The sequence below is a fragment of the Sus scrofa genome, chromosome 15 (assembly GCF_000003025.6).
Source record: "Sus scrofa isolate TJ Tabasco breed Duroc chromosome 15, Sscrofa11.1, whole genome shotgun sequence".
NCBI lineage: Eukaryota > Metazoa > Chordata > Mammalia > Artiodactyla > Suidae > Sus > Sus scrofa.
In genome coordinates this window covers 104,183,817-104,210,134 of record NC_010457.5, presented here as the reverse complement: position 1 = coordinate 104,210,134, position 26,318 = coordinate 104,183,817, and the positions used below count along the sequence as shown (strand labels likewise).

Genomic DNA, 26,318 nt, shown 5'->3' with positions numbered 1-26,318 from the left:
CCTGAGCCCAGGCAGTGCTGCTCTCAGGTGCACACAGGGGCCACCCCTCCCCGTGGGTCAGCACCCAGTGTCTGGCACTCATGACCAATGAGAGAGGGCCCGTGGGCGTCAGAGGCTCCAGGGCATTGCTTTGGGGTTATTGCCCACTGTGATAACAACCTCCTCACAGGCACACAGTCCCAAGGCCACATTATAGATGGTTGCAAGTGGAGGAGCTCGGCTGGTGTCTGACTGCCAGGTCCTCCCCAGAGGACAGGTCTGGAATCGAGGTCTTTTGTGTCATGGGATAGAGGAAGTGACCTATACCACTTAGCAAAGAACTCAAGCCTTCTGGGTGCGCCTGCTCCAAAGACAATTTCCTAGGGTAATATTTTGATGCCCTTAAAGGAAAATGGTACTATCACTAAAGGTAAGCATACCAAAAGCAGAATCTCCATTTAAATTAAGGGTGTGTGGGTGGGAATGTACACTGGTGCAGCCGCTATGGAAAACAGTATGGAGGTTCCTCAAAAAATGAAAAATAGAGTTACCATATGATCGAGCAATCCCACTCCTGGGCATATACCCAGGCAAAACTATTACTCAAAAAGATACATGCACCCTTGTGTTCACTGCAGCAACTATTTACAATAGCAAAGACATGGAAACAACTAAATATCCATCTACAGGTGAATGGATAAGATGTGGTATATATACACAATGGAATACTACTCAGCCATTAAAAGGAATGAAATAAGGCCATTTGCAGCAATATGGATGGACTTAGAGATTATCATACTAAGTGTCAGAAAGAGAAAAACATATACTATATGATATCACTTTTATGTGGAATCTAACATAACTACCAAACAAAAATAGACTCACAGGTATAGAGAACAGACTTACCATTGCCAAGGGGGAGGGGTGATGGCAGAGGGAAGGATTGGGAGTTTGGGATTAGAGAGGCAAACTAGGATATATAGGATGGATATACAATAAAGTTCTACCATATAACACAGGGAACTATACTCAGTATCCTGTGATAAACCATAATGGAAAAGAACATGAAGAAGAATACATGCACACACCCACACACCCACACACACACACACACACACGTATAACTGAGTCACTTTGCTATACAGCAGAAATTAACACATTATTAATTAACTATATTTCAAAAAAATGTTTAAAAAGGTGTTCATGTATATGAATATATACAATCTTTTGAGATATATCTATATTTATATCAATCTATACGTATATATGAACATTTTGAGATATATATATAGATATAAATATCTATTTCAAAAGGTGGAACTGACCAGTACATACACAGGTACTAAGGACAAGTAACCGTACTCTTTCCATATCTGTTTCTGTCTACTCTTCAGGTAGTATATTCTTTTTGCTATGGTTTTTATTCTTTTCAGTAATTGATTTTCATTTTTGTTTTATATTATGTAGTCTGGCAATATAAGATAAGAAGTTGTAATAAACTGGTAGTGTGTTTGTAATAAGCTTGGATATTATACGTGATTTTAAATAAACTTGAAACAGATTCTTCTTCCTTTAACTGCAATATTGGGGATAGTCAGCATGACCTCATTTTATTTTTAGTCTATGTAGCAGATTTTCTCCACTTACTTGTTTGCAGCAAAGGCGGTGATGGCTGCCATGATGCCAGTTTTTATCACCTTCCCCCCGAAAGCCCCGCCAACACGCTTTACGTGACACATGACCTTGTTAGCTGGAATCTTCAAGATCCAAGCAACTATGTCCTGTGAATGGTAAGCGTTCTCATTAATCTGACCCATCTGCAGCAAGGGAGTGGGACGATCCTTACACATTTGATTCCTTAATGTTGTGCATGATACACACACTGTGTGGTTATACTGAACGATGGGATGATTTCCAATAACCTAAGAGCCATCTACGCTGGTCTCAGCCCTGAGTATTTGGCTATAGTGACAGCACCAAAACTCATCAATAGTAAGTGGTCCTTTCAATATCAATGAGATATTATTGTGATAATAAAATTTAAAGCAATTTCCCCCCTGAAAATTTCCCATGAACTACTCCCAGATGAATCCCTAGGGATGTGTTCCCTGCAGCAGTGAGATCTGGTGACCTTCCAAGCCTCTCAGGCTGGGTCTCTTCCCCGCACACCACTGTCTCCACTGGAGAATGAGCACTCCTCGCCTCCTGTTTGGATTCAGTTGGTCAGTGGGTCTTCCCTGGGTGCAGGTCTTGCTCTTCCTTGCCATCCTAATGTTTGAGGACTAAGTCCTAACAATGCATTTTTATAGGTGGGAAGCCCAAGAGGAGTGAAGTGAGGGACCCTCCATCACACAGGGAGTAAGGAGTATTCCAGGACTGGAATGGGGTTCACCCCACCCTTCTCAGTGTTCCACCTTCTCTGCATTCTCATCCTCCACAACATTCCCACTGTCCCACCTGCTCTGGAATGACGCTGGCTCCTTGTCACCTACTGACTCCAGACCCCGGGGCTTTGTTCCCCTCACGTTCACCCTGATGCTTATACTAGCCAGCCCTTGGGACATCCTCCACTGCAGCTTGGGCAGGCTTCATTCTATTCCTCCTTCTTTACACGCATGCTGCCTGGCAGAGAGGACACAGGCACAAAGTGTTGGGAGAAGGGAAGGGCAAATGGATGGATGAGTGGCATTTGATGGTGTGGCACTGCCTGGCAATGGCCTCTCTTCTCACCATCTAGACAAACCTCACTCTCGCTGTAAATCTAGACGTCAGACTTTATCTTCATGGACTTCCCAGATGATTCTAGTGCTTCGCAAACTCCATTCTCTTCATGCTTCCACTGATGTAAATTCTGACTTAGCTGATTTAGCATTTGGTTGCCTTCTGTCCAACACTATTTCCTAACTGCTGCAGGTGAGTCAGGTTATTGGTTTTGGAGGGCAGGCCTTCCTTCGTTAAATGTTGGTTTTTTTTTTTTTGTTTTTGTTTTTTTTTTTTAGTTTTATCGAGCAGTAATTGACATACATCACTGTATAAGTTTAAGGTGTACAACATGATAGCTGAATTTACATATATTGATTACCACAACAGGTTTAGTTAACATCTATCCTGTCATTAGGTAAATTAAAAGAAAAAAATTTCTCTTTATGACAAGAACCCTTAGGATCTACTCTCATAACGACTTTTCTATATATAAAGCAGTGCTGACTATATTAATTTCTTTCACAGTCTTATCGGGGCCAAGAGTACAGCAAAAGAGATCTGCTGATTCCATAGCTGGTTTTAAAGTTACAGATCCACAAACAAGAAGGCTGCTACTTTCATACTACTACTACTATCTTAAAGTTTTGAAATTATATGGCTACTAATACCCAAATGGATATGGCTATTTGTACTCCAAATTCTTCCAGTTTTGAAAATGACACTTTTATCTATAACTGTTCTTGGTACATTTTGCTGACAGATTTGGCTTAGTCAGGTCCACTCCATCATACCCCACGTTACCTGTATGTATTTGGGATACTGTGTGGACACGTAGACATCCATTTCTTGATCCTCTCCTTTGGGAACAACAAGCATGCTTTGGGTTTCCATATAAAAATGTTCTTGACCGCCCAAGTGTATTTCACCTGTTAGAGGAAAATACACCAGAATCAAGGTGTCTGTCAGATGGGACAGCGAATACCTCCAGCTGTTATCTCATTATGGAGAAATTCCACCAACGGAGCTCCTGCTGGGGCAGCAGGCTGCATGGTAAAGGGCCACAAACAATCATATTTAGCTTTTACCATATCTGCATTGTCATTTCTGCCAAAACAGCAGGTCACAGATTCCTAGGGAAAGGTATGTGCCCTTCCAGAGTGGAATACTACAGCAAGGAGAACTCTAGATCCAAGGCAGGATGGAGGAGATGTACTTCTCCCTGTTCCTTCACAGTGCAGCTAACAATCCTGACATTACATGTAATGAAAGAAGCATAAGAAAACTCTGAAAGGTAAAGGAGGAGGCAGACCAGCTAGGGACTTTGGGACCCAAGGAAAGACAAAATGATGAGTTCAGTGGGTTTTGTTGTTGTTTGCTTCATATATCTCAGACTTGCTGCCAAGGAAGCCAGAAATCCAGAAACGCCAACATGCAAAGACAGAAAAAAAAAAATCACCAAAAAAGGTCTATTTTCTCTAGCCAAAGAACTGGGAAAAAGGAAGCTGAGCTCCAGCCAACACTACAGAAAAAACTGCGGGTCTCCAGAAGTTGAGTGGGGAGCTTAACATCCACCCTTATCAAGCTGTAATGAGGTACCCTAAACCCTCTGCTGGGGTGGTGTCAGTGGGGACTATAGGGGGAACCTGGGCTTCCTTGCTCCCAGGGGCAATAATAAAGCATAAGCTCGCTATCCCCCCCAACTCAGTGTCGGAGCTGCTCTGGTCAAATAGTTTAAATAAGATCCAAAATATTATAACATAATATCCAAAGTGAACTGGATATAATCGGAAATCACCCATACCAAGAATTAAATTAAATGAGAAAAGACAATCAACAGATGTCAACACTGAGATGACAGAGATGTAGGAATTATCTGTCAAAGATTTTAGGGAGTTCTCATGGGGCACAATGTGTTAAGTATTCAGCATTGTCACTGCGGTGGCTCTGGTCACTACTGTGGTGAGGATACCCTAGCCCAGGAACTTCCACATGCCATGGGTGTGGCCAAAAAAAAGATTTTAAAGCAGCCATCACAAAAATGCTTTGATTTACATAAACACTTGGAACAAATGAAAAACAGAAAATCTCAGCAAAGAAACAGAAGACATAAAAAGAACCAGAAGACATAAAAAGAACCAAATGGGAATTTTAGAACCAAGAATTATAACAATCAAAATATAAGAGGTTCAGTGCATGAGCTCAACAACAGAATAGAGAAAAGAGAGGACATTTTCAGGGATTAAGAATATAGAACAATAGAAATTGCCCAACCTGAGCAACAGAGAGAGAACAGACTGAGGGGAAAATGAGCAGAGCCTCAAAAACCTGTGTGATTAAAATTAGAGTGAACATTTGTGTCACTGAAGTTGAGTATCTAAAGACATAATAGCTGAAAAGTTTCCAAACTTGGTAAAAGACCCAAACCTACAGATTCAAGAAGTTGACTAAATCCCAAAAAGGATGAATCCCCAAAGGGATAAACCAAAGAAATTCATGCCAAGACACATCACAGTCAAACTTCTGAAAACTAAAACCAAAATATCTTGAAAGCAGAGAGAGAAAAACACCATTTCACCTATAGGGGGGAAAAAATACTTCAAAAGACAGCAGACTTCTCATCAGAAACTCTGGGGGCCAGAGGAACTGGTACAACATCTTTCTTTAAGTGCTGAAAACCTGTCAACTCAGAATTCTATATCCAATGAAAATACCTTTCACGGATGAAAAAGAAATCAAGACATTCTCAGATGAAGGAAAGCTGAGAGAGTCTGTCTTCAACAAACTATCCTAAAATAATGACTGGTTAAAAGAAGTTCTTGAAAAAGAGAGGAAATAATTTTTTTTAAAAGGAAACATGGTATCAACTGTTACATTTAGAATGGATAAGCAATGAGGTCCTACTGTATAGCACAGGGAACTATATCCTGTGTGCTGGAAGATACTATAAGAAAAGGAATGGGAGTTCCCGTCGTGGCTCAGTGGTTAACGAATCCGACTAGGAACCATGAGGTTTCGGGTTCGATCCCTGCCCTTTCTCAGTGGGTTAACAATCCGGCGTTGTGGTGAGCTGTGGTGTAGGTCGCAGACTCAGCTCAGATCCCACCTTGCTGTGGCTCTGGCGTAGGCTGGCGGCTGGAGCTCTGATTGGACCCCTAGCCTGGGAACCTCCATATGCCACAGGTGTGGCCCTAGAAAAGACAAAAAGACAAAAAAAAAAAAAAAAAAAAAAGGACAAGAAAAGGAATGACGTCTGGATCACTTTGCTGAACAGCAGAAATTGGCACAACATTGTAAATCAACTATGCTTTGATTTAAAAAAAAAGATGCAAAAAAAAAAAAGGAATCTTGAAACATCTGAAAGGTGAGAGAGCAATGGAAAGCATAGAAACACAGGCAAACACAATAGACTTTCCTTCTCCTCTTGAGGTTTCTAAATTGTATGTGAAGCAAAATGATAATGTTGCTTCATATGGTTTTCAATGCTACGTAGAAGAAATTTTCGAAGACAATTATGTTATAAATAAGAGTAAAGGGATGTAAAAGGAGGTAAGGTTTCTAAACTTTACTCCAAAAGATAAAATGTTGCTACCAGAGAGACTGTAATTTAAATTCAAGATTTAGAACTACCGCAAAAAAAGCCTAGAGATACACTCAAGCAAATCAAAATGGAATTCTAAAGCATGTTTGAGTAACCTAGTGGAAGCCAGGGGGGAAAAAACAAAGGCAAAAAAACCAGAACACAACTATGTCAGTCACCTTGTTAGGTGGAAGGCAGAACTTTTAAAAATTAAAAAGGTACCCAATAATAGTGATTTGTACATTGTTTGAGGGAGAATCCCAAGGAAATCTTTTGTTGGAATCTGGACTTCCCGTCTTCTCCACAATCTGAGTAAAGAAAGAGTACTGGAGGGAGCTCCCTTGGTGGCTGGGTGGTGAACGAACCTGACTACGACCCATCAAGTTTCGGCTTTGATCCCTGGCCTCACTCAGTGGGTTAAGGATCTGGTGTTGCTGTGAGCTGTGGTATTGTAGGAGAAAATGTCCCAATAAAATGTAGAAAGGAGAGACCCCAGCCATGATGACTAAGCAAAGTCTAGCCAACTGCCCCAACCAGTCCTCCCCCATGCATCTGCTTCTGTAAATTTGTTTCTGCATCTACTACCTTGCCTGATGTCACTCCAGTCCAACTAGTCAAGCTTGGACCCGGAAGACGTAGCCCAAAAAAGCCGTATGAAACCCTTCTTCCGGGCTCAGACTCTGGAGAGCAATCTCGTCTGAGCCCGCCGGCGTAATAAACCTGAGTTCTCCAACTCTCCGAGTGCTCGCTTGGTTTCTCGCAGGGTAAAAGAGCTGATCCACTGCAGCCACAGAGCTGCCAGAGCTGGTACGCTACAGCCACGGGCTGTCACCAGAGCTGATACGCTGCAGCGCAGGGCTGCTGGGTATCTGCCGTAACAGTATAGGTCGCAGATGCAGCTCGGATCCCGAGTTGCTGTGGCTGTCTGACCTCTAGCCTGGGAATCTCCATATGCTACAGGTGTGGCCCTAAAAACCAACCAACCAAACAAACAAAAAAGTACAGGAGAATAAACAAATTCTGCTTCTTTTATAAAACACAAAAATTAGAATGTCAAAAACTCAGATCTCAATTTCAATCTAAGTTTTATCAAAGATGTACAATGAAAACCCCATTTATCAGTAGGCTCAATCCGTGGTTTTCAGTATTAGTGATTCCACCCATCCACTCAGAATTTATTTGGTTAAATATCTACCTTATTCAAAAAATACAGAGCAAAGAAAAATACTAGAGAGAGCTGTTTCTGCTTTAACTTCTAAGGTAGGCGATGCCTTAGGACCCTGTTACAATGCGCTGCCCACCTCCCAGTCCTGGACCCAGGCTGCCCTCTCCTCACCCTACAGTGCTGCTCTCAAAGCTCTAGGTTGGAAACCAATTTGTGCAACTAACCCTTGAGATAAAATGTTATCCCAGTACAGGTTTAGGGGTTTAGGAGTGACTCCCTCAGGCATATTTACATTTTAATGAGCTCCTTAAAGATGAAAAGCCATTAAGATGTAAAGGAGTCTCTCTGTACTTTGCCCAGCAGGACAGAATGGGGGGAGGTAGTTTCAGTATCAGGGCTTCCAGGTCTCCTGCAAAGCCTGCTTCACCATCTACTCTCTCAGCATGAAGCCCATCCAGCTAAAGGAATTTTTTATTTTATTTTCCTTTATTTATTCATTCATTTTTGCGTCACCTGAGGCATGTGGAAGCTCCCAGGCTAGGATCGAACCTGAGCCACAGCAGTGACAACACCAGATCCTTAACCACCAGGGAACTCTGGCTATCAGAATTTTAAAGAGACGAATGAGAAGCAGCATAGTGTGGAGGAGAGAACGCCAGCTTCAGGGCTGGGAAACTTAGACTTGATTCCTGGTCAACTGCATGTCTCTCTAGCCTCAGGAGGCTCATCTGTAAATCGAGTTCTTTAATCCTCTCAAGGGCCAGAACATCGGTGTTAGACAAGGCTGAGGCTTATCTTCACAACTGGTAAAAACCAACAATAATATCATTGCCTTCAAGAACATAGTCTGGGAGTTCCCGTCGTAGCTCAGTGGTTAACGAATCTGACTAGGAACCATGAGGTTTCAGGTTCGATCCCTGGCCTTGCTCAGTGAGTTAAGGGTCCCGTGTTGCCGTGAGCTGTGGTGTAGGTCGCAGATGCGGCTTGGATCCCGAGTTGCTGTGGCTCTGGCGTAGGCCGGTGGCTACAGCTCCGATTAGACCCCTAGCCTGGGAACCTCCATATGCCACAGGAGTGGCCCAAGAAATGGCAAAAATACAAAAAAAAAAAAAAAAAAGAACATAGTCTGAGACTCCATGCAATGCTTGCCTATTTAATTTTTAACTGCTCTTTTTCTTGGAGCACCTATTTTCCTAAGGGGCAGATAAAGTGCTGTTCTGATCAGTACCTCCATTTATCTCTCATTGACACAAGTAGTCAAGAATTTTTCATCCAAATGACCACTGCAGAGTAAGAAAAAAAATACTTCAAACGAGTGAGTCAAGACGAGGAAAACTTAAAAAAAGTATAAATGTCCCTTTTACACCTTCCTGTTCACCTTTACACTTATTGAGAGGGTGTGGGGCAAGTTAAGTTCAAGTAAGAGAGAGACTGAACATCTTTCCTAACTAAAGTAAATAATTACATAAGATGTCAAGGAAAAATACAATCATTGACCTCTCACACAAAAACATATTATAGAAAGAATAGAGCAAGGGCATATTAGAGCACAAGCAGAGGGACTCCCTAAATACAGATATTCCCAAGATGCTCTCACCATGGACTCACTGCAAAAAATGCCCCCTCCTTCTCCTCTCTCAGAAAACAAACTCGCCCTTGGAGTCTCTGCCAGATTTCATTACTCTCAGAATCACCTGGAGCACTATTAAAATTTGTCAAAAACAGATTCCTGAGCTACCCTGGCTCTCAACTCCAGAATTCCAAGAAAGGGGCAGAGGAATCTCCAGGGAGGTCTCAGAAACATCTGACAGTGTGAAAAACTGGAAATACTGATTTGATAAATGAATGCCTGCTGGTGTGTTCCCTCGGTAATAGACAACCTTTTCTACAGAAGAACAAAAACATCCAAGCCTAATAATAATTATTATTCACAATATGGATCTCTTACTGTGCACCCAGCTCTGTGCCAAGCATACATGTGTTATCTCTTATAATATTCGTAATGGGTTTCTGAGATCAATACTATTTTATCCATGTGATCTTAAAACACGGAGACTGAGCCCAGAGAACTGCCCTGCCAAGAGAGGGTACCGAGGAATACTGGCAGAGTGACAGTGCAAGGTGTCTTTTTTTACAGCTTCCAGGTGACATTATCCAGTCAGCCCCAACCAGCTTCAGGTTTCATACAGCTATAAAGAGACCAGATGGGCTTTGAGCTCAATGGCTGGACTGACAGGTTACTTACGACACAGCTCTGGCTGGATGGTCGGGAAAGGTATGTTTGAGGACTTTTCCTGTGCTTGAGATCGGGGTTAGAGAGGAAGATTAAGGAGGTGGTAGTGTCTAGCATGCACTAGAGGCTAATATCCTGGAAATTCACCTAAAGACAGGCAACGCCAATGACTTTTTCTCTGCCCTGAGATATGGTACAGAATCGCCCAGGCCCAGCCAGCAACACATCTAGGTTAACCAGATCATGCGCGGCGGGCGTTAAGGACAGATGCCACAGCACATATGACAGTAGGGCATGGTGGCAGAAAGCACAGATCACCCAAGAGCTATGGTAAATCTTTCTTTTCTTTTTTTTTTCCCCTGCTCTAAAGAGCATCACTAAAACAAATGGCAAAATTCGAATAGCATCTGTAGATTAAGTGTTCATGTTCTAATTTTGAACATGGACATTTTATGTAAGATAATATCCTTGTTCTTAGAAAACTGACACTAGTATTTAGGGGGAGAGAGGCATCAAGTCAGTAACTTACTCCCAAATGGCTCAGAAAAAAAGTGTGTATGTGTGTGTACATATGGGTCTCCCTGTGTGCCTGTGTGTATATGTGTGTGTGTACATATATATATATATATATATAGAGAGAGAGAGACAGACAGACAGGCAGATAGACAGACAGAGACAGAGAGACAGATAAACCCAGGATAGTAAAATGTACATTCTGGAATCTAGGTAAAGGGTAACTGGGAGTTTCTTTAATGTTTCTGCCACTTTTCTAAAATTTAAAACTAATTTAAAATAAAAAGTGACAAAAATATTATCAGGAAGTTCACATCAACTATTTTCCAAGAGGGAAATCTCATTTTCATTATGTAGACACACAATGGAAGGAGGTCTGGAAAAGAGATGGGGAGGGGGAGAGGAGGGAGGGGAGGACGGAGAAAGCGGAGACAGAGGGAGGAGGGGACCTCAGAGAGGGTGGAAGAGAAAGACACATGGGCCTTGGAGATCCTCAAAAAAGCCATCAGTCCAGCTTTGCGGCTTAGCGGCTGCTGTAGGACCATGTCCTACGCCCTAACCCTTCTGGATCTCAGGGTCCCGACCTTCAGGAAAGGAGACACCATCTACATAACATCTGGAGCCACACCATCTACATAACATCTGGAGCCACACCATCTACATAACATCTGGAGCCACGGCTGGGCAGGGCCGGGGGGCTTCCCTGCTTCATTTTTTTCCAGGTGGTTTTTTTTACCTTCAAGAACTTGATCCACCATTTTAAATGCTTCATCCACATTCCCATACTCCAGTTTCTTTTCTTGCTCAAAGAAGGACTTGTGTTGTATTGCTTCCTAGAAAAAGGATAGAAGAGTGAGGTTCCCGGGCAAGAGACCCAGCCCCGCGGCAGTGGCCACACTGGAGCTGCATCCTCTTGAGTTTGGGCCGTGCTTCCTGTTTTGATTGACAATAAACTTCTGGCTGGACTCAATATGATTTTTTTTTTTTTTTTTTTTGTCTTTTCGCTATTTCTTGGGCTGCTCCCGCGGCATATGGAGGTTCCCAGGCTAGGGGTCGAATCAGAGCTGTAGCCACCGGCCTACGCCAGAGCCACAGCAACTCGGGATCCGAGCCTCGTCTGCAACCTACACCACAGCTCACGGCAACGCCGGATCGTTAACCCACTGAGCAAGGGCAGGGATCGAACCCACAACCTCATGGTTCCTAGTCGGATTCGTTAACCAACGCACCACAACGGGAACTCCATGATTTTCTTATTAATATAAGACTGATCTATTCTGGGGAGCTCCCTTTGTGGCCCAGCGGTTAACGAACCTGACTAGGATCCGTAAGGATGCAGGTTTGATCCCTGGCCTTGCTCAGTGGGTTAAGGATCCGGTGTTGCCATGAGCTGTGGTGTAGGTCGTAGATGCAGCTTGGATCCTTTGTTGCTGCGGCTGTGGCCTAGGCCAGCAGCTGTAGCTCCAATTCACCCCCTAGCCTGGGAGCTTCCATATGCCTCTGGTGCAGCCCTTAAAAAAAAAAAAAAAAAAAAAAAAAAAAAATCTATTCTAGGTTCAAAACAGAAGTTAAGTTTTATAAATCTTTTTTTTTTTTTTTTTTTTTTTTAAGTTTAGTCTTTTTCCACTTCCCTTGCTGCTTACTCTTTGAGTAACTCTGAGCCAATTTTCTGAATACCTCTTGGTCAGGAAAGTGGTAAAAGAACTATAATGTGCAGGGAGCTGGGGATGTTTCCTTACTATAGACTTTGATTAAATCTACTCCGATGCAGTTGATTGAACTTTGAGAGCTTAATATTGGGTGGAAACATGAGGTAGCTCTTCTCCATGATGTCACAGTTTGGAATTTGATGCTGGTATTCCTGGCAGACTGGTCAGAGATGGGCTGGTTGGAGTTGGGGAGGGTGGCAAGAGTGGGATTTATTTGAGCATTTGGAATTTTATTTGGCTGGAAAGTGGGTTGCGGGGGATGGGAAGATATTTAGCCACTAATATTGGGCAAAGGATTACAAACACAATTTTTGATAAAGTATTCTACACATAATTTCTTGCTAAAAAGAAATTCTCCAAAACAAAATTGTGGGGAAGGGATGTACGAAATTAGCAGGCAATATGTGAATGAAAAGGGTTTAAGAAGGGAACAGAATGCTTGAATTTGAAACTGGCCAGAAATATTTGCAAAGCCTAATCACTCTTTGATTCCCACTAAGCTTTTATATTTTGTCTTCTTGACATGATTTTATTTTAATTTCAAAACACTGAAGACACTGTCTAGAAACAAAGTCTATGTTCCTTGGCATAAAGCAGCATGACAGGAAACATACCCAAGGCCAAATTCTCCTGGAGACACTAAGCTTGGCCAACTCATTTCCTCACTTTCTGCCTCAGAGCATGCTAGTCACCTAGAGGACAATTTATTCATTATGCTGGGAAGATAATATTGTATTCCCAGATTACACCGAGTCTGTATGTGCTGCATCTAATCTATTCTTGCTGCTTTCCCAACTTTCATGCTTTTATTACTTAGTAAATTATAAGGACCAGTGAAATATATGAAGAACACTCATATCATTTCATAGAGATGAGTCTTAAAACTTTTATAAATTTCAGACTCTATTTTAAAAAGCAAGCTAGGAAATGCAGTCTCCCAATTTAAGTTGCCAAAATAGCTGTAGGCATCGTAGGGTCTATCTCATGCCTATTTAAGACATACACTGAAGGATCGAAAACTAATGTCTCCAATATGTGCTTCATAGAGCATCTCGTTGGTTCTCACTATGTACCTGAAGGAGTCTGGGGGGAAGTGGATCCGGAGTCCTAGGGTGTGCCCCTCTCCTGGACAGTACTGGTTACCCATCTATCACCCTTTTCACCTGCCCCGTTCAAACAGTGCTCAGACTTCTCTTTAGGTCTCCAACCATCCCTCCCCCCAGTAGAGCTCATGAACCTCAAAGAAATCTCACCCCCCAGCAGTAACCCACAGCTCCTTGGCCAGTCATGAATCCAGAGATGGACCTGTGACCGAAGTGCCTGGTGAGGCTGGGTCCCAGGACTTGTGGGATGCAGGGTGAATGGTGTTCTCTCTTGCTTACTGGACCTGAACTGGAAGCTCCCAGCTGCCATCCAATGACCAAAGGAGATAAAGCCTGGACCGCAGGCAGGGCAGCAGGGGGCGGAGGCAGAAGATCAGCTTCTTGCTAATGCTGATAGGGTTTGAGCCCAACCAAGTCCCTGTGCTTTGGAAGCCACTTTGAGTCGGACTGTCTTTCCTGTTTCTGCAGCTGAAAGCATTTTAACTGATACACCACTGAAATCTGCTCTGCTGGTCCCACCCTGGAACTCGTTACCTCGATGGTTAGGATCAGAGGCTCCAAATCTCGGTAGATGATCTTCACTCGCTGTGCAGCTCGCTTTGCCTGAACCTCAGAATCGGCAATCACAGCACAGACAAGCTGACCCACGCAAAACACCTACAACACAGAGAAGATCTCGGTTCCCAAGGAAGGGGCAGGCACCTTTTCCTTTCCTTTCATGGTTCAGTGGGTTAAGAATCAAAATCAAAACATAATCATTCATTTTTAAAATCCACATTAGATTACTAGGCCTTTCTATAATTAAAAAAAAAAGTTAGGAGTTCCTGTCGTGGCGCAGTGGTTAACGAATCCGACTAGGAACCATGAGGTTGCGGGTTCAGTCCCTGCCCTTGCTCAGTGGGTTAAACGATCCGGCGTGGCCGTGAGCTGTGGTGTAGGTTGCAGACGCGGCTCGGATCCCACGTTGCTGTGGCTCTGGCATAGGCCGGTGGCTACAGCACCCATTCAACCCCTAGCCTGGGAACCTCCATATGCCGCAGGAGCGGCCCAAGAAATAGCAAAAAAAAAAAAAAGTTAAATCCAACACACATCCACACTTGCACCTCCCCCAACACACACCTGTGTTTGTTGGGTGTGGGTGGGCAGGGGCTGTGGGGAGACAATGAAACTAGAATGGCAAGGGTTGGTAACTGTTAAAGCTGGGGGGTGGATCTATGGGGATTCATTGTGCTATTGTTTTCCATTTTTGAGCATGTTCAAAATTTCTGTAATGGAAAATATTTGTAAAAGATATAGCATGCTAAGGACAAATGTTGAAAAGGAATGAAACCAACAGAGACAGTCATTCACAATAGCTCTATTCTCCACTCTTCACAGAAGTGGGTTTTGTCCCATGACCTGATTCACAGACATGCCCCGAGATGCTCAGAACCAGCACACACACCTCAGAGAGCAGGTGCTGCCGTGCAGCCTGGGATGGTTCTGCTTGCTTAGTTAACATGTATACCAAGTTCTCTAGTTCTCACTGCCTTCTGCCAGGACCACAAAGCCCCACCTTGGGGGAAGTTCCATGTTGACTTCAGACTCTTAGTCACCAAACTTTCATTTTTATCAAGTAAGTCTTCCAGAGAGGGCCAGAGGCAGGGACTCTTTCAAATGATGAAGCTCTTTTGGGTTAACACTGAATTGAGAATCTGGAGTTATGCAGAAAACCTTCTGGATACTGCCCTTGCTGCTTTTTCTGATAACTTAAGGTACACCCGTCAATGTCCTAAATATTTGAAACTTCCAAATGGCAACAAGGCCAGCTCTGTTCCTCTGCTCATGTACCTGCTTTGTAGGAGGCAGCGTGTAGAATATACAGATGCATCATGCATGGACCCTCCCTAGAGGCGTTTTACCAGGTAGGGGAAATAGATATGGTGTAGAGATAAATACATAAGCTCAGGACAAGGTAGAAAGTACAATAAAGGTCACTTTGCCTTCTCCTCCAGACTGTAAGCTCTGTGAGGGCAAAGAACCACATGGGTCTTATTCATCGAAGGTGATCGACCACAGTAGGTGCTCACTTTAAAAATGCCTGTTGAATACATGGCAGTAGAAATGAATTGAGTCAGCATGAATTCAGAGAGGAAAAGAGAACTCCTGGATTAAAGGACAAGGAAAGGCTTCATGGTAGAGACACCATGTGAACTTGGACTTGGACTTTGGACACGATGAGACTGGGACAATGGTGAGGGATTCTCAGGGAAAAGAGAGCAGATAGAAGTCATTGTTCTCTCCTTATTTATCCTTTCATAAATATGAAAGCAGCACATGATCTCAATACTAAAAAATATAAAGCACCCAAGTATCTTTTATATAACAAGTCAACTTTGTTATGTGGAAAATGAATATTTTGAACGTATTCACTATTAGCATACAGCAGGTTATAATAAGCATTCAAAGAATATTGGGGAGTTCACGTCGTGGTTAGTAGTTAACGAATCTGATTGGCAACCATGAGGTTGCAGGTTTGATCCCTGGCCTTGCTCAGTGGGTTAAGGATCCAGCATTGCTGTGAGCTGTGGTGTAGGTCGCAGACCAGGCTCGGATCCCGCATTGCCACAGCTCTGATTAGCCCCCTAGCCTGGGAACCTCCATATGCCGAGAGTGTGGCCCTCGAAAAGACAAAAAACAGAAACAAAAGAATATTGGGATCCTTTATGATGCACCAAATTCAATGTTATCTCTAAGAAAACATGAGGTCCATGAGCTGAGAAAACAGCTTTTCAACTGAAAGCAAAACTGCAATACCTCATCTGTCGACAGAAGTTTCTCAGGTTTGGTTAAAAGGCAGAAGGAGTTGACGCCATGAAGATGTTCCTCAGTCACGATGTCCACCACACCAGGCAGGCTGAGAGCCTCTGACAGATCAATAGACCTAGAGGAGAACGCACGGCTACTCAGAGCAGCTCTGCAGCCTGCAGACCGCAGAGGACGCGCTTCATCAGAGAATAAGATCGGAGCGGGGGGGGGGGGGGGGAACGTGTGAGGGGGGGAAGCAAGATGCGTCCAAGAACCCTCCAACAGTTTCAGGCCTGATAACTGGGGGAAAAAATTCCCGGGACAACGAAGTTACAATATGGAGGGACAAACTCCTATAGTAAGTCCGACGTCTCCGTCCCGTGTCACGTCAAGTCTACGTTGGACATTTGCCAACAAATAGCTTATCTCTTTCATACTGTTACTTTTCACTCGTACGACTTAACCAAAAAGGCAACCAGTGCTGTCCATTGGGAAAAAAACTATGGCTTACACAATCTTAGCATGAGCTCTTGAACTTGTTACGAAGGTCAGGAACAGTTCCCGGTCCACGGCAGGCATGTCATCACAGTAGACGGCCTCGCCCGTGGCGTGCTTAATGCCGGACAGATGCATGACGGGATGGCCAATTGGGTCTTGAGGAAGCTGCTTTGGGTTCGCATTCTGTTTAATCAAAACCAATGTATTTTTGTAATCATACTACGCACATCTCCCATACGAGGGGGGCTATATAATTTATATCCACACCAGAACCCTTTGGAAAACAAAAATGGTCACTATTAATAATAACACCAAGACAATAAGGAATTCCCTGGTGGCCTAGTGGTTAAGGTTTTTGGCATTATTACTGCTATGGCTCGGGTCGCTGCTGTGGCGCAGGTTCGATCCCTGGCCTGGGAACTTGCAGGTGCCGAAGGTACCGTCAAAAAAAACCCCAACAACGTCAACCCCAGTAGGACAGCAAGCCTGTTTCAATAATTCAGTAGGCAAACTGCCATGTAGAGCTATGATGTTCTTGTTTTTCCCCACTATTTTGCTTTATTTATTTTTATTTTCATTTTTATCTTGCTTTTTAGGGCCACACCTGTGGCATATGGAAAGGTCCCAGGCTAGGGCTCAAATCGGAGCTGCAGCTGCTGGCCTACACCACAGCCACAGCCACTGGGGATCCACCCCCTAAAGGCTCCTCTGCAAAAAGAGAGGGCAGCTCAGGGCCCCAAGCTGTACAGGAGGGGCTGCTCGGCACTGCTTTCCAGCACTGCTTTCCAGCACTGCATGTAGCACTGGGCTGAGCCAGACGCCTGCAGCTTCCTCTGAGAGACTCGGGGTTAGGACAGTGAGGCCTGGAAAAAGTTACGGAGGCCACCTCCTCCTCCCCATCTGCTACCCCACACTCTGTGCAAGGGGTCACCCTGAGCCCTGGATGAGGCAGGGCTCTTAGGTGAGGCTCAGAGTCTCACCGCCGGCCTACATCACCAGGCTGGAGGGAAGAGATGGCAGGCCATCAACAGAACACACACTGGTCAAGGAGCCATGGAAGCTGACCTGCTTCCTACTCACTATCACTGAAGGCATCTGAGAAATTTCTAAAGTCAATGCTTTTGTTTTTGATTCCCAGACAGTGCAGCGTGAGAAAGACTACGCATTCCATATCGACAATAAATGAGATGTCTGGTTCCTCCTAAAGTGCAGTCTCATTTCAACCACAGCTGCAGATGATATTCCAGAGGCAGCGCTTCTCCTGGTCCAACCAAGGTGCTGTGAGGCTTCAGCTCCACAGCGTGGAAGGCGGAGATCCCAGCTGTTGGGATCCCACCGATCAACCAGTCTGTTTTCTCTTCAGGCAGATGTTTTGCTTTCTTAAACTTTCTGAAGACTTGGATTTGGTTTAAGAAATGCCATGAATGGAGGAGAGCCAGCATGGCGACCACGGAGGACCTTCACATAAAGGCATCTGTGAAAAGACACTTCCCCAAGCCCCTCTGCTGCTCACGGGACCCAAGAAGAATGGTCCCCGCTCACTGCTAACCTCCTTGAGGACCTCAAAAAATAAACATTCAGTTTGAGAAGGATCAGAGGTTCTCCAGGCAGGAGGCAGGCCTGGAACAGCAGAAGGGAAAAGGAGAGCGACTCAGGTAACCCGAAAACACCTGCAGCATCTTTCTTGGTTATTAGAGAAATTTTTAAAACTCCATTTTTTTTCCATAATATAAATGGCAAGAAGTAAAATATCAGCCAAATTTTGACTGCCAATTACATGTAGAAAGTAGAGTCATTTCTAAAATTAATTTGACGTGAGACACATGTATGATGCTCTGAACTTATTTCTATTTCACAAAAAATTTACTGCTTCACAGCAAAATATACACTTACCGATAAACATACATTGCTTTTAAAGCCCAGATTGGTTTCCTTTAAATGTAAACCTCAACTGTGCAGTTACCATACAAGGCACAAAGAAATGAGTATTGGCTGAGTTTTTGTTTTGTTTTGGTTTTGTGATTGTTGTGCTCTTTCTGATTTTATAAACTTGAAAGCAGAAGATAATGAAGAAAAAAACTATGAAGAACTTGGCATAGTCACCATCAAAGGAAGATGGACGTTAGGCCATGAATATAGGGGAACGGGGAAATGAGAGAAAGTTTTGCATGTTGGGGTTCAGGCAATATGAACAGGGATTTCAATCAGCCCCAGTGCACACCAGCCTCACTGACATTGCTTTGTCCTCACGGCCAAGTGCACTCAGCAGGTCTCCTCCTCCTCCCCTCTGAGGAGCTGAGATGGTGATCCAAAGACAAACATATCAGGTCTGGTTTGCCATGTTCCAGACGGTAGGGACTGACTCCCTTTGTGAAATGCCCCAAAGTACTGCCCTGCGATGCTGTTGAGCTCTCAATTTGAACCAAATTTCAGTGAAAAATCACCCACATCTTTTTTTTTTTTTAATCCTAAGAGATTTTTTTCCATTCCAAAGAGCAAAATTCCAGGTAATTCATAAGCTGAGACACTTAGGAAATACATTCATAGGTATCTCTGGGCATTTTCTCTGACATAATACTCTTTGCTATAAATATTGAAACACTTCGTAGCTTTGAAGCCTTGCTTTGAGGGCCTGCCTGCCAAAAGACTGAAGACAAATCTCAAAATACATCTTTCATATGTATAAATATGGAACCAATTAATTTAGCTGAAGATATAGTGAAGTATTATCTCTTCAGCTAAATTAATCATTATTCATTCAGTAGGGATGAATCTACTGGCGAAAGAAGTTGTATTTCATTACTTGCTTCTGCTTGTTATATAGGTGAAGATACTGGGCAGGAAAGAATTTTGTCTTCTTTAACTGGTGATCTCTGGTCAAAAGGCTTTAAAGCAAATCAACCGACTTGGGGAAAAAAAAGTTGGTTATGAATGTAGATGTTTCGCTAGCAATGTGTATATCAGCGTGTATGTGAAAAGCCACAGGGAATATACAGCCATAACATTGGTGTGGGAGATACACTGCTTCCAAAACTCTGTCTTGCAGTCTACAGCCACAAGCCATGTGAAGATTGTCACTTTTCTATGGGTGATTTGAATGCCCATTAATTTGTTGTTTTGTTCTGTAGCTGTTGGGGTTTATGTCATGGTCAAGGCAACGTTAAAGTATTTATAAGCCAAAGGTTGCAGTGGCCATATTTTACACCAGGAAAGACGGCATATATTTTGACTTTCAAAATAATCACTTCCAGCGGAGTTTGGCATATTTAAATTTTTGAACATATTGAACCTAAAAAAAAGAGGTATACACCGATTTCACTATTCATCACGACGTGCTATAAGCTTTTATAAAATCCAACAATAGATCCAAGGAACTAAATCTATTTAGAAAGATCCTTAAAAAGTCCTTTCAGAACATTCTTGACTTAATTAAACTCTCAAGGTAAAGTTTCTTGTTGATAATTTCAAGGAAAAATACACTGACTCTTATCTGGTTTACCAATAGGATGACTTCAGGCAATAATCTTATGATGTGGTGACTGAAAATTCCATTTGAAAGTTATGAGGAATTCTGTTCTCTCTAATAGTCAGCTTACATTATGAGAGCTTGAAATTCGCTCTTGGAACTTAGGGTTGATTTGACTCTAAAACATAACTCACAGAGAAAACACTTGGAGAATGGGAACTGGCAGAGCAAAGTATTACCACATTCAAACAAAATAAATCAGCGGCTCTTTCTTTAGAAAAGCATTACTGTATTTTCATCAGCCTCCAAAGGCTGTGCTTTCTGCTGCTCTGTAAATAAAATTAAAGCAGCCCCATGGCCCTGACAGAACTGACTTTGGTGTGTTCCAGCTTCCACGATGCCAAGGGCAAGAGCATGTGGCAAAGTGGGCAGCCTGCGAATGTCAGGGGTACAAGGCCACAGAACCAAACTCATGCCTTCAAGATCAAAATGGACATTAATTACCGTGGCTAGCTTTACATTTAGTCTCCATTCTTCATTCATTTTGCAATTTTAACTAATGCTAAAGAAGGCTGTGGCTTCATCAGAAGAGGAGCACAGGCTATTAAATTTGAGAATCCCAAAAGATAAGTGGGATGTCCATGCGAAGAAGCTTTAATCCAGGCCCTTTGAATTGAAAAGAAAAAAAAAAAAACCCATTAACCTGGTACTTCAGTGTAATCCAGGGATGTCTGGAATGAAGATCCTCCAAAGCACTCGCATGCTTGTCTGCAAGGCTAGGATAGCGAGCAGGGTCCTGAAAAATAGAATCACCAGGTTATTTAAAATTGGCCAGAGCGGTCTTGGAAGGGAGGCTAGCATGGTTCCTAGCAAGCAGCTCTGCTGTGAAGTCTAATATGTATTAAGTACATGCCTAATTCAGAATCCTGGAAGTACAAGCAGGGGGTTCTCCCTGATCTCCAGGACACATCCTCTGGAGGGTAGGTACCCACGACCGCATAGTACAGAGTCAAGTGAATATAGCACATCACTGACTCCCAGTATCCTTATGTTTCTTCTGATTCTTCCACATGCTTTCATAAACGATTTGAGGACTTACAAGCTAATAAAACAGGAACATAGAAGTAAATAAATTGGAAAGAAAGAGAATATTTAAACAAGGAAAAAGTCAGAGCCAAGGCATACCGCTGCAAATGAGCATCAGACTCTGCTCTGAACTACCAGGCAACCAGGAGGAGGGAAATGTGGGGCTGTATCCCTGCCTCAACCCACAGCAGGAAGCATCTGGGGGCCCCAGGAGGAATACATCCTAGAGCTGAGGGAAGTGGGGTTTTTACACAAGACTGTAAATAGTATACACAATGATTATTTTTCACAACTTAAAGATTTTTAACAGAAAATTTAAGCCAAGGGTGATTATTTTTAATAGTAGGGGAATAATGAACAGAAGAAATTGAGTTGAAAGGAAAAGGCTACAAGATAGAAGCTGTAATTTCTATCACTCAATTCACCCATAAATTGTATTAGTTTGCAATTAATTGGAGAAGGAGTCTACAACTAGCTTTTTTTTTTTTTTTTTTTTGATGACCTGGTGACAATATGTCACTTATGTATGATTTCAAGTTTCCATTCTAAAATCTTTGATACAACTGTTCTGGTTCTTAGCTGTTCCCATGTGTAAGCAGAAGAGACCTTCAGAAGCAATGATAAGAGAGAACTTTGTGCCTCTTATTTAAAGGGATCAAACTAGGTTCTATACCGTTTGAGGAATATTCTTGGCTTTTATTCTACAGTGGTCCACTGGTTGTGGCTTGCGATTAATGTGACAAATATGGCTTGAGTTCCTTTTGGGTCTATCAAACTTACTGCAAAACTTTTTTTAGTTGTGTCCTCCCTCGCCATTATTCTTGTAACTCGACTTGTCATAAGGGAGACTGGGTGAAGGAATGCCTGGAGATTACTGCTATGACTATGACTCCTGGGCAGTCTTCATTGTGTTCCTCTGAAGCACTAGGGACCAGGCGAAGCCTTTTCCTTGTGATGACCTTGTGTAGTGGCTGCCATCACTGTCTTACAGGTGAGAGAAACAAAGCTGAACTTGGAGAAGAAAGTCAAAGGCACAAAGGTAAACCTGGACAAGTGGAAGAAATGCTTTCCTGAGGGAAAAATACAGTCAAAATGTTCACAGATTTTCTGAACACTGTCTAGACACACAACAGGTCAGAAACAAAATACGGGCATCTCGTGAAATCAAAGCCTGCATGGCTCTGTGCTCTACTTGTAATTCTTCCTGGAACACACAACCCCATCGACAGCCAGCCTGCTGTATGCCCAGCAAGCCCCCAAGTTTCTGATTTGGGTTGTCTTTTCCATTCTATTCTACGGCTATTTGGCAGAGCTCTATGGTTCCCACCATGGGTATCCCCAGAGCCCCCAGGATGGGGAATGCTAATGCTTAGTTGGTTCCACTTACCCTCATCTTCAAAATCTGTGACACTTTCAGGTAGAACTTGAAGAGGAAGCTGATGATGAGAGTCCTCCGGAATTCCACCCTCCCACCTGGAGCTGAGCCTGGGAGGGAGACTTCGTCCAGAATCAGCCTGCAAGCTGCATCCAGCATCTCTTCATTCCAGGGCCTGTGGGGGTCAAAGGAGAAGACTTCTAGCCCGACAAGACTCACGACCTCACAGGCTCAGCTAGTGTGGAACATTAATAGTGACAATTTAATGCAGGAGAAAAGAGTACAGGTAACCCAAGCTCAAATTACAGGCCACCACTCTCAAGGTGTCTGCCTGGGCCCACCACTTTATCATCTGTAAAAGGGCAATAATGGTAGGTAGACCTCACCTCCTGGAATGGTCATGAGAAAGTAACGATAGCTCATGCTCTAAGGAGTTAAGTGTCCCTACGTCACTGCACAGTTTAGTGCAGGCCAGCTTCTGTTTTCTGTACCTCGTATGTATCCAATCACTTAATCCTCTCAACTGCCCTGGCAGCTAAGGGTGATTACCCACCTCTGACGGATAAAGACACAGAGGTACTATGAGGTTAAGTAAGCTGACGGAGATCATATAATTAATAGGAGCTGAACTGAGATTTGGACCCAGACAGTGTGGCTCAATCAAGATTGTGCTTTTAACCACTAGTCTGTTACTTCTGAAATGCTAACCGATACCCAGTATATGCTCAGGAAATTGGCTACTGGTATTACCTACAGGAATAAAAAGTCAGGTAGCAAATGCGTTTAGCAAGTTATTATAAAACAAACTCCCATAATCTATTTTTTATAATGGTAAATTATTCTCTCACAATAAAGAATGCAAATGTACTCATTTTGCTTACGGTGTCTATTTACTATTGGGAGATGGGTACACACACACACACACAAAATATGGTGCCCACTTCAGAATTTACTAAGACATGTGGAAATAATCATGAAATTTTACTGGCATTCCATGCCATTAAACAGAAAGCTAGTAAGCAGTTTTCTTCTTGTAATTGCAAGTCACTGCACAAAGAGTAGCTCCGTTACTTGGAGTCTGAGGACTTAATTCCATACCTTCCAATGAGCTCCTGGCAGGAATTCTTTGCACAGATGGTGGTTGGACCAACTCCTCCATACGCGATGGCTAACTCTCTAATGACGCCATCTCCTTCTCCGAAAAACACTCTCATTCCCGAATTGACCATCGCTAGCGCGTTCTGCTGTCGCTGGGCTTGTCGGAAGGCCGACACAAACTCCCACTGAAAGCAAGAGTGGAAAACACACTGAGGGACAACTATGCACTCGGCAGTTTGCACATGTCGCCTCGTTCGATCCTTGTCGTGCTCTGTTATGGGCTGAATTGTGTTCCCTCAAAATTGATATGTTGACGTCCTAAGTCCCAGCATCCCACTGTGACTGTATTTGCAGACAGGGCCATTAAAGAAAGAGGTTAAAATTAAGATAAAGTTAAGGGAGTTCCCATTGTGGCTCAATAAGAACTCCACTAGTATCCATGAGGATGTGGGTTCGATCCCTGGCCTCGCTCAGTGGGTTAAGTATCCAGTGTTGCCATAAGCAAAGGCATAGGTCACAGACGCAACTCAGATCCAACATTGCTGTGCTGTGGTGTAGGCTGGTAGCTGCATCTCAGATTCAATCCCTAAGCTGGGAACTTCCATATGTCTCAGGTGCAGCCCAAAAAAGACAAAAAATAATTCCTTAATTAACATAAAATAAAGTCAAAATGAGATAATTAGGGCAGGTGCTAATCCAACGTGGTGGTGTCCTCACAAGAAGAGGACATTTGACACAGACACGAACAGAGGGAAAACCATGCAGAGAAGAGTTATTTCTAAGCCAAAGACAGAGGCATCAAAAAACCCAACCCGGTAAACCAGCTATGATGGAAAAAATAAAAATCATTAAAAAAAAAAAAAGAAAGAAAAAACAAACAAACAAACTCAACTCTTGCAACACCTTGACATCAAACTTCCAGCCTCTAGAAGTGAGAAAATAAGTATGGTACAAGTGACCCAGGTCGTGATTCTTTTTTGTGACAGTCCTGGCAAACTCATACACCCTCTAGGGCAGGCTTGATTGTTCCCATTTACAGATGAGGAATCCAGTAACTAGCTCAGGGTCACAGTAGGTCTGAAACTAGGATTCACTCTTGAGTCTGACTTCAAAGCCCTTCTTTCCACCAAGTTCTATTGCAAATTTATAGCTTCTTTAAAACCCCAAGATAGAAGTAAAGGTATAGTTTCAAATCTTACTTAGGAAACATCTCACAGGACAAAGAGTTCTAAAAAATGTCTAAGAAAGTAACTTTAGACTTTGGTTTGGGTGCGAAGGGGTGGAGAGTGACAGAAAGGCAGAGTCAAAGGTCTCCCCATTCTAGGAATGGGTGGGTTTATAACAAAATGAAAAGTATCTAATCATAAATCCTCATATTCTCCACCACAAACATGTAATGCCCATTCTTAATCCCACACTTATTGGCATTAATAAGCTGTAGGCCGTAGCTATGGTGTAGGTCACAGACAAGGCTCAGATCCTGTGTGGCTGTGGCCGGTGGCTACAGCTATGATTGGACCCCTAGCCTGGGCACCTCCATATACAGCAGGCATGGCCCTAAAAAGATTAAAAAAAAAAAAAAAAGCTGTAGGCTCACAGGTAAAGCCACAAAACAGTAAGAATATTCTCACCTTTCTTGAATAGGGGATATTCACTGAGATCAAGATTTCTTCAGGCTTAAGACTGGCACTGGGGCACTTTTTGAGAAACTGCTCATTTAAAGGAATCTGTCGTTTTCCTTCTGTGGAAAGAAAGGATACTTTCCCTGGAATTTGTTCTATTAAACAGTCAAGTTCCCAAAACTTGAGAAATAATTCTACCAAATATCAGAGGAAACTGATCAGGAAAAGAAGTGTTCTTCCTACGTTTAAAAATCTTTCACCCTGTAATGGTACCTGGCAATGGGCTTCTTCCCATCTGGGACCCACCTCTTTTTTTTTTTTTTTTTTTTTTGGCCTTCTTTGCTTGATCATAAATAAAAACATCTAGCAGAGTAGCCCAAGGTCAGGTAGATCAGGACCTCGGCAGTCCTCTGACGGAACAGTACAGGTTCAGCTTTGAGCTTTGTAAGCAGGGAGAGGATACAAATATCTCTTTTGATATCCTAACCAAGTCAGTCAACAAACATTTACTGCTTACAACCAAGAATCCTGCTCAGTATAGTAGTGAATAGATAAATGAATTTTTATCCCAGTGTGATGCAGTCTTATTTGTTTACATCTTTTCTTTAATCAATATATTGGAGGAGGAAATGTTTAAAGCTATAATGAAGTAGGACTTTGGGATAAAAGCGAAAAGCTTTTGATGTTAATATTTAATCACAATACCTGTCTCTCAACTGTGATTTTTTTAAAAGAATGTTACTTAAACTGATGACTAAATGTACATCTTCTTCCTTATGATTTTGTGGTTTAGATGATATGAAAAGTAGGCATTTAACAAGGCAGGTAACAGAAACCTGACACACATTTTTAAATGAAATAAAAAAACAGATTTATAGAGGAGCAATTAAAATTTCCTAGGAATTGTTGACCAAGTTGAAATAAAACAAATAAATGAGGAGTTCCTTGTGGCACATGGGTCGAGGATCTAGTATTATCACTGCAATGGCTTGGGCTGTTGCTGTCATGCTGGTTTGATCCCTGACCTGGGAACTTGATACGCGGCAGGTACAGCCAAAGAAAAAGTAGTAAATGAGAAGTCCTAGACTTAGTTTCAAAAATAAAAATAAACAAATAGAATGAAGTTCAACTTGCTCGAAAGAAAAAGGTCTGCAGGCGTCTATCAGTGACAGATGGAGTGTGAGCACATGGCCTGATGCGGGTGCCACAACACTCCTGTCCAAGACTTAAGGAGAAAGTCCTCAACAAAGGGGCCCAATCGTTGTCAACAGCCCAGAGTTCTCCGCACTACTCATCACACTGGGACACCAACTAACACAAGTGCGGTCAATGTCAGGTGACCAGTATGGGAAAATATCTATCACAAGTCTTTGGAAAGAAGAAATGAAGACACGGGGTGTGCAT

The 26,318-nt window shown here is 42.9% G+C and overlaps 1 protein-coding gene across 1 annotated transcript in view; it reads right to left on the bottom strand.

Annotated features, from left to right (window-relative positions):
- AOX1 (aldehyde oxidase 1) overlaps positions 1 to 26,318 on the bottom strand; it is a 76,786-nt gene that overhangs the window by 24,399 nt on the left and 26,069 nt on the right. The window contains 10 exon segments of the mRNA NM_001308473.1: positions 1,627 to 1,760; positions 3,484 to 3,608; positions 10,907 to 11,003; positions 13,517 to 13,639; positions 15,779 to 15,905; positions 16,281 to 16,450; positions 20,437 to 20,529; positions 22,207 to 22,369; positions 23,293 to 23,477; positions 24,924 to 25,033. Coding sequence (NP_001295402.1) covers positions 1,627 to 1,760; positions 3,484 to 3,608; positions 10,907 to 11,003; positions 13,517 to 13,639; positions 15,779 to 15,905; positions 16,281 to 16,450; positions 20,437 to 20,529; positions 22,207 to 22,369; positions 23,293 to 23,477; positions 24,924 to 25,033 — 1,327 coding nt within the window.